Below are 9114 nucleotides of genomic sequence, written 5' to 3' on the forward strand. Positions count from 1 at the left end.
TTATGACCTCCCAAGTTATTTTTTAAAAATAGACTAAAACTACCAAGTTTCAATTCAATCTTTGTTAACATTAGGACAGGACTTTATCCCAATTTCCATTACTTTGATAGCATCAATCACTTTTTTGAGTTAGGACACTTTTCTACATTTTTGAATAAGCACAATGGGAATGTAGTGTCAAAAAATAAGGTACAAATGCAGATCCTTTTTTACCTATAAAAAGCAGCTGATGTGCGTTTCATTTTGTACAGAATATATTCAGGTTGTGTTCCACAAGGTCATTAGGCTAATGGTGATTAAGGTTACCCTAACAAGGGAGACAATTTTTTGGAAATTCCCTCCTTAACCCCTGCAACTTCCATATCTCCCTAAATATGCTGCAGAGATCACTGGAAATCGCTTCAGTTCCCATTCGTCTGAGTGACACTGTTGAATAGAGTCCTATAAATGCATGTTCTGCCATAGCTTACAAGAAAGGCATTATGTTCTCAAACAAGGAAGAAAATTTGCTTTAACAAATTGCTACTTCAGAGCATGGTGCTGTAGAAAAAAGATGGAGTGAATCATAGCCTTGTTCCCACATGACAGTAAACCATGGTAAATCGTTTACCATATATGCACCAATCTCACCCACTTCGCTCCCCATAATTAGCACAGGGGAAATCCAAACCGTGATCCCCGAGTTAACACCAAGGCTAAATCAGGGATGTTTGTTTCATTTAAACAAACTTTGATCAGTAAGCCACAAATAATCTTTACAGATGTTTTATTTGGAACAAAATTAATCACGATCCCGAGTTCAGACGTAAGCTAAAGCCAGCAATCACGGTTCGTTTTATGCGCTAGCAGGGAGGAAGGAGCCAATTGTTCAACATGTTTGACATGTTTACAGCAAATCATTAGCCATGGTTTTCTGTGATGGGCAAAATTGGGACTACTACACGTGCTGAACTTTTGTAGCTCCAAAAATCAGGAATGAGTATCTGACTAGCAAAGTACTTTCACCAAAATGCTAGTGCCAAATTTACTACTCCACTCTATGATAAACTCAAGCAAAGCGTGTGGGTATTCTGTAGTGAGCTAAATATATAATTAAGTATGCAGAGACCTTAAACATACTTACTTTCTGGGCCAAACCACTTTTTAAAGAGGTTTTTTTTAAAAAAAAAAACCCCACAATAGAACACCAGGAGTAATAATTATCAGAATTTTCCACTCCTTCCATGCTGTGATCCTGAAGAAAATCCCTCCTCTAAAGGAGATACTTGCATTTCGGAGAAAATTCCCGTTAGTGCAAAAAACCATTAGCCCCATCCCGTGTACCTAATATTTTTGCTTTTTTATTATTAAAAAAATCCTACATTAAATGCAAATACACATTTAACACCATGCCTTCATTGGGCCCGCTCTGCACCACGATTCAGAGAAACAGAAGGGACGGAAGGCTGGCTACCTTACTCACCCAAAGTAATGAGAAGTTGTCCAACTAACAGCTGTCATCATCTTAATTCAAGGTATACATTTGTATCATGCATTTGTGCAAGTCCAAAGTATTAAGATAAATTTAAGTGGTTGTGTAGTAGACTGCGCTGACATAATGATCAAGTTATTCTCTTCTACCATTTACCAGATTGCAACTTTACATTTGAGTAACTGAGCTTGTTTTTGCATGACTGACCTCATGTGACTCAAACCCCACTTATGCTGCGAACAATGAAATACAAATGATGAAAGACAGCTTTGGTTCCTTTTTTATTACATCAAATATCATACCAGCAGTATACAGCCAGCACAAAAATTAAGGTTGCACACCAAAATTCTTTAAATGTACAGTGCACTGATTTAGTCTCTTCGCAATGGAGTAATTTCTTCTTTAATTCCATCTTTTGTGATAATGCAGATTTTTAGTGCATCCCCAGTGTATACATCTCTTTCTGCAGCAGAAATAAAGACATCCTTGACTAACTGCAAAGCCTTCTCCAGAGACAAAGACACATGCTCCACATTCTGCAAGTTCTTGAGGCCAACCTTTCAAAAATAAAGACATTTTAATTAACCTTTCTGTTCCCACTTTCATTTGACAATTAAGATGAGGGCTACTTTGTTATGCTGTCACCATGACTGACAGGTATTTTAACAGGCCAGGTTTTGCCACAAAAAAATAAAAAGAATGTGTAAGGAATTCATTTGGTAAATGATCACTACATTCATTTGGAGGCGGCAGAATAAGGGAATAAATTAAAGGCGAAATTCGCACATTCACTTTGGCTGCAATTGCTGGAAATCAACTATTCATAAACGCCATGACATCAAAGTGTAACAGTTACGGACAACTGATGATGAGATGGCAGCAGTTTCACATGTTCAAGGTAAGTGATGGATGCAAGCATTATCTGAATGCAGCTATGGCAAATAAAATAGTCATCCTCTCTGAATTAATAAAAAAGAAACTGAAACAAGCACAAAGCACCAGTAGAAATTGTTTCCTTTTTATTTAGGGTGACCTTCTAGATCATGCTTGGGTCAGCCAGAGTAGCACCGCTTTATAGAATGACAACTCTTTCAGGAACTCATAACCTAGCAAATGAAGTCCCCAGAGATGTTTATCAGCCCACCTGCTCACATAATACCTACATTAGTCATCAGTAGGCTAAGAGGAAAGAACCACCAACTTGTCTAAAGCTATGATGTGTGGGGTTCTGGAAGCAAATCCTAATTGTTCCAGGCTGCCAAGCAGGTAGCCATTTACAAGTTTGTTCTTGTGTATGGAAAATTAGTTGATAAAAGCTTGTCTGTTTCTTACTCTTAATTTTCTATTAGGTGAAAACTGCTGTATGTCAAACATGGAGACCATCAGAAGCACAGAAGAAACACTAAGTGCTTCAGAAACAATTCAACTGCAATCAAACCTTGGTTCTTGAACAGCTTAGTTGGCGAACAAATTGGCTTCTGAATGCCGAAAACCCGGAAATAAGTGTTCCAGTTTTCAAACGTTTTTCGGAAGCCGAACGCCCAACACGGCTTCTGTGCAGGAAGCTCCTGCAGCCAATTGGAAGCCACGCCTTTGTTTTCAAATGGTTTTGAGAGTCAAATGGACTTCCGGAACAGATTAAGTTCGAGAACCAAGGTTCCATTGTACTTCTATGTCAATGTAACCACTAACCAGAGAGTCGTGTCTGAAATCTTACCTGGTTGTCCAGCAGAGGCTGCAGCATGGCACTAGCTGATCCACCAGCTTTGAAAGTATCTCTCTGGTAGGAGCCTACTGGATCAAAGCTGTACACTGCACCCTTTCCTTAAGAAGAAAAAGAAGTTGAAGTTGGAATCACAAGCAGCAACCATGAATAAGGTTATATAGTTGGAGCAGACACTGGAGCTACAGCAGCCCCTTCAGTTTGGAACCAGATGATGTGGATTTGACAGAAAGAGTAATGAACTGTCATCTTAAATAAAAGTGGATGAGAAATTATATAGCTACCAAAGCACACCAAAATTAATCACACAGTCCAAAAGAATGAACTTGAAACACAACCCAAAAGAATGAATTCCAAAAATCCAACAGGTATTGACCCATTTCACATGCAACTCTAAGGCAAACCACAACTTGCCATGAATGAACATTGTGTGGGTTCCTGGAACAAAACTGCAGTTGCAGTGCTCCATCCCTGGCCCTGCTGCCACCATGCTACCTAGGGCTGAGCTATGATTTGTCTGAAGCTGTGCTTATGGTTTGTGGTAAACCAAGTTGTAAACCAAGAACAAACCTTAGTTTACAGTTCATGGTTTGTGCGGAGCATTTTAAATCAATGTACGTTTTTAAAATCAATTTTTAAAACAATGGCCTGGTCCATACATTATGCCAAGCCATTCTCTGCTTAGCCAATGTATGGTCTGTTTGAATGGAGGAGTGGCTACTCCAGACGGTTGCAGAGCAGTAGAAAGCTTGGGGCTTCATGGGCATGAATGTCATGGTTCCTGAAATTTGTTCTGGTTGTGCAGATAAAATTTCACGGCTATAATTCTTCAGGATGTGTTGCTAGTGTGTGAAAACAGGCAAGATCCAAGGATCCCCAGGCATGCACCTCCAGATGGTGGAGACATGAGGTGCCATCCTGGCGCCCAGACATCTTCACTTTGTCACAAGCACCCGACAGCCAGGTGCAAAATACGTTTGGCGCCTAGCAAATTCTGAATGCTGCAAGATAGACTTATATTTACTAGGAATTCAAATTAGACTTTACCTTCTTCATCTAATCCACCAATTATGTTGTAAACATAGTAAGGGAAGAATCTTCGAGAATACAGGATTGTAGAAAGCATGGCTGCAATAGCTCCAGCGCTCATGGTCTTGTTATTGGAATGTTTGTACATCTGGAATCAAATGGCAAAATTGTTATAACAGAAACAAGGTGGAAGTTCATGCTGAATGTTTCACTGAAATGAGCAGCAGAACAGGCAAGACGGTCAGATTCAGACTACTGCATAAGCAGGCTACTCTACCAACAGGCAAGAAAAACTAGTTATCATTAAAGGGTAAAGGAATTCCTTAAAACATCTGGCATCACCCAATGTTGTAACTGTACACTGGAAGAACCACCTAAGTTTTATACACATCCCTGAGGTTAAAAAAAACTACAAAAACGCAAATTTACTTTCTAATCCACAATGCTTCAGCTGTTGTGCAGAGAAATTATATTTGATTCACCAATATGCCATAGGAATTTCTAAGCTTAAAAATATTTTCTTGGCATATATTTATTTTACTAATGTTTGGCCACCTCCATTTACAAACATATATAAATAAAATATAATTCACCTTTAACCTTGCTTCAATAATTTTAGTAAGTGTAAGGCAGTCTCCATGAAATCCACTGCAACCAATGACCGTTGTATCTGTCCTGTACAAATGCAACATTAATATGATTTTAAGTAACATTGACATGATGAATACTCTCAGATAAGATTTTTTGTTAAAGTACCTTTAGTTGTCAATTATGACACACATCAACTGTAAACAAAAACACCAAAGAATTCCTCTCATTCAAATTTTCATAAAGCAGTGTTGTACGAATTACAACTTTACTGCTTAACATGCAGAACCAGGACTGATTCAGTTGTGCATTGATGTGGTTTTTATTCAACATGATGATATGCAACTGTGCTCACTACGGTATCACATGGGCTCATGCAATTTGAATATAGTGCCACACACAACTGGAGCAATTATATGGAATGCATTCTTGTAAGATGTGATGCTGACATACTAGCTGTGAAGGCCAAATATAATTTACGTCTTCATAGGCCACATGCCACCAAATACCAGTTGCTGGAGGCTCGTTGGCTTCTCAGAAGCATATGGGAACACATGAACCTTTGGGTCTGATTTTGCAAAGCTTTGCTTACGTTCTTAACTCCATGTACTGGTGCCCGAGTGTGCTTTGGTTCACTTGATACATTCTCCACCAGATCACAGGTTCTCAAAGACACCACAGTATCACATCAAGGGAAAGTGGCAGTAATGCAAATCTGGACCAGCCCCAAAACTCCGCATAGCATATTATATAGCAGAGAGACTGCGATCTACTTTCAAAATTAAAATCTGAAAGTGATCTACCCCCGGTTTTTAGGGGTTCAGGCCAAAGTGTTGAGCTTTTTTTAGGGAGGGGAAATGCCCTGTTTTATAGGAATTCACTGACTTTTTTGCAGCTCTTCTGAGGGAGGGGGAAAGCCCCCTATTTGGGGGAGGAACGGAAGCAGCCACTAACATTACAATTGCTGGCCAGATAACAGCCTCAGTTTCTAAGCTCCGGCTTCCCTTCTGCAACAATAGACTCCGGCACAGGGAGAGGGGCCGGGGCCAGCGATCCACTGCGATCTACAAAAACATTGCAGGGATTGACCAGTAGATCACGTTTGACGTGTTGGACATCCCTGTTATACAGTGGTACCTCGGTTTATGAACACAATTGGTTCCGGAAGTCTGTTCATAAACTGAAGCGTTCATAAACTGAAGCGAACTTTCTCATTGAAAGTAATGGAAAGTGGATTAATCTGTTCCAGATGGTCCGCGGAGTACTTAAACTGAAGCGTTCATAAATTGAAGCGAACTTTCCCATTGAAAGTAATGGAAAGTGGATTAATCCGTTCCAGACGGGTCCGCGGAGTACTCAACCTGAAGCATACTTAACCCGAAGCATGGGTGTAATTGGTTCCAGAAGTCTGTTCATAAACTGAAGTGTTCATAAACTGAAGTGAACTTCCCCATTGAAAGTAATGGAAAGTGAATTAATCCGTTCCAGATGGGTCCGCGGCGTTCGTAAACCGAAAATTTGTAAACCGGGGTGTTCATAAACCGAGGTTCCAGTGTATAGCATATAGTAATTTGCACAAACCCTGCCATCTACAGAGAATGCTATGGAGACAGTATTAACAAGCACCATCATCACAAAACATCAACTGATGTCAATAGAAGGTTACAAGTCAAATGTTTATATCTATGCAACCACTTAAGAACTATTCTACTATAAAGCTAGCAACACAACCCTAAGTCCTACTATGTTCAATGGGGCTCACTCCCAAGTAAGTGGGTACATAGTATGCCAGCCTAAAACTATAAAACTAAGTCTACAATTCTATACCCACTTCCTCAGTTGGAACCTATGAGACATGTCTATTAAGAAAGCTAAAATGCTATATATTTCATGCATCAAATGAAATGAGTTATGCAAAAACGAGTGGTGAAGTTTGTGGTACTCATACTTAGCAAATTTCTTTCCTTTGCCCTGGAAAATTCTGAAGCAATATTATAGGAAACATTTTGGTTTTGTAGTCTGAAACGTCCAGTACGTGCATAAGCATGTAATTGGATGTTTTTCCTGTTTCACTTTAAAGAATATTACCCAAGATAAGACACTGACAAAGTGAAACATGTTAGATAGTGAAACTAAAACTACTTATTTAGAAAAGGCTGGGCCTACCAATGTTCCAAGAGTTACTACAGCAGCACAATATAAGTAAAAATAAGTAGTTTTAGTTTCACTATCTAACACATTTCACTTTGTCAGTGTCTTCTCTTGGGTAATATTCTTTAAAGTGAAAGATTCTCTTGGGTAATATTCTTTAAAGTGAAAGATTCTCTTGATGACTACAGGACAATTACAATTTTAAGGTTCTCTCAAGTTAAACTTACAGTTTGTAGCATTTTGGACTGTCCCGGCTATGAATTGCATAGTCTTCACTCAGTCGGGTGTCTGAGGCAACAATAGAAAAGTCTTCACCAGCAATTGCCAATATAGTCCTTTAAGACGAAAAAGGAACAAATGTTTCTGGGTACTTAGGATTTAGGTAAACAATTCAGCTCGGCAACACAAAAACTAGAAATCCTACAAGTATTATAGATTTTGCTTTGCAGTTGTGATTGTTCCAAAAACTACATCCATCAAGTATTTGAAGACATAATTGCATAATGCATTGCAGTAATGCAACCTGCAGATTACCAGAGCATAGATAACAGAGGCTAGGCTATCTCTGTGCAGATAGGAGCACAGCTGGGCCATCAGATGAAGCTGATGTACCGGTAAGCACTCTGTGTCACCAAGGCTACCTGAGCCTCAAGTAAAATAAAAAAATTCCTTCAGTAGCACCTTAAAGACCAACTAAGTTTTGAGCCTCAAGTGACAGCAATGGATTCAGGAATACCCCAAGTAAGGTACCCACTCTTTCAGCAGGAGTGTAATCCTGTCATTTATTGACTCTTGTCATTCTACCCTCAGTTATCAATCCACATTTATACCAGAGAATCAGAAACAGGCAACCCCCGATTTGAACATCGGTTGCATTCTGGGTCATTTGTGCATGTTAGTAGAGTGTGTGCAAGCATGCCACTTTCCTGCCCAGATCCAAAAACAGCCTGCACATACGTGGTTGTGCATTCTTTGAAAGCACTCAAAACTGGAGTTTCACTGTCATAGCAGCCAGATCTCAGCAATTTTGCTCAAAAACAGGGTGCAAGACTAACAGAGGGTCTCCCCCCCCCAAAAAAAACCCTTGGTTATTTTCTTTCCTTAATGCACTTGTACAACTGAAAAAATGCCGGCAGCACCCTGAATTAAAATAAAAAGAAAATTGGATATACCTAAGGTTAAGAGATGAAATACAGCTGAGGGAATCAAGGAGGAGCTGCCCTCACCAACGGGAAAGCCTGAAAATCCATGAGAAAAAGGCTGGACAGACTGGGAGGGTGGGACTAAAACTATTTTGTACAAGTCTTGATCTGGAAAAGCACAGACACTGTCACCTTCGGGTGAGCATATGGAGGCCGTGATAACTGTGGGCTCTCAGCGATTTGATGCTCTTGGTGACTGTATTGATCTTTAAAGCTGTCCTTAGTGTTTTAAACTTGGAAGCCGTCTTGAAGGGGGGAGGACGACTTTCTACGGCCATAAGGTGGGGTCGGATTGTAATAAAACAAGTACTCTCGAAGACATAAAAGTCAAACACTAGGAAGTAGGGCTGATCGCACGCGCGAAACAAAAACCGCCGTAATTTGGGCAGCCCGGACCGAGCAGCCGAATACAAAAGGAGGAGAGGACAGGAAGCGGCTGCCAGGCCGGTGGCCAGACACTCACCCGCCATTGAAGGTGTAAGGGGAGAAGCGGTGTTGTATTGCAGAGCCCTGCTTCGCCTCACAACCCAGGCCAAGTGCAGGCTCGGCGTAGCCTGCTGTCGACAGCATCGTTAGCTTCAGAAACCCCGCCGCTTCCCGGACTGCTGCTGCTGCTGCTGCTGCTGTCTCACGGCAAAATGGCGTCTCCGGAAGGGAACCGATTTCGGGATCCTCGACGACTTCCGGCGTTGGCACCTGCGCGTCGCAGCGCCACCTGAGGCGGGAGGCTGCTGAGACTCACCAGGGGGCTACGGAGTCGAAGGAGGGGGAATTCATTTCAAGCTTCAGACCCAAGCGCGCTTCCCAGGGAGAGAGAGGGGCTGAGGCGGCGGCGCTGGGGAGCCCGACTCCCATCCGCGCCAGCCAGCCAGCCAGCCTGGCCAATGTTCAGGAGTGATGGCAGTTTAAAAGTGCAGCAACATGATCATCTTGTTTGCGCTTTCCCCTGT

At 41.2% G+C, this 9114-nt stretch overlaps 1 protein-coding gene across 1 annotated transcript; it reads right to left on the minus strand.

The window, feature by feature from the left end:
• Positions 1 to 1728: 1728 nt before the first annotated feature.
• On the minus strand, positions 1729 to 8829 carry PSMB1 (proteasome 20S subunit beta 1). The gene is made up of 6 exons (XM_035108500.2): positions 8628 to 8829; positions 7190 to 7297; positions 4817 to 4898; positions 4242 to 4371; positions 3189 to 3295; positions 1729 to 2028 (listed from the first exon to the last, which is right to left on the minus strand). The coding sequence occupies exons 1-6, from the start codon at positions 8732 to 8734 to the stop codon at positions 1843 to 1845; spliced, it is 720 nt and encodes a 239-aa protein (XP_034964391.1). The 5' UTR covers positions 8735 to 8829; the 3' UTR covers positions 1729 to 1842.
• Between the last annotated feature and the right edge of the window lie 285 nt (positions 8830 to 9114).

Source organism: Zootoca vivipara, chromosome 3 (assembly GCF_963506605.1).
Source record: "Zootoca vivipara chromosome 3, rZooViv1.1, whole genome shotgun sequence".
Lineage (NCBI taxonomy): Eukaryota > Metazoa > Chordata > Lepidosauria > Squamata > Lacertidae > Zootoca > Zootoca vivipara.

What these genes read in the sequence shown, in the direction of transcription:
- PSMB1 (XM_035108500.2), bottom strand. Translation starts at nt 8,734, where the DNA reads ATGCTGTCGACAGCAGGCTACGCCGAGCCTGCACTTGGCCTGGGTTGT. An exon ending in AGTCCAAAATGCTACAAACT is followed by an intron (nt 4,899 to 7,189) that starts GTAAGTTTAACT and finishes GCATTTGTACAG; the next exon opens with GACAGATACAACGGTCATTG. An exon ending in TGGTGGATTAGATGAAGAAG is followed by an intron (nt 3,296 to 4,241) that starts GTAAAGTCTAAT and finishes TTTCTTCTTAAG; the next exon opens with GAAAGGGTGCAGTGTACAGC.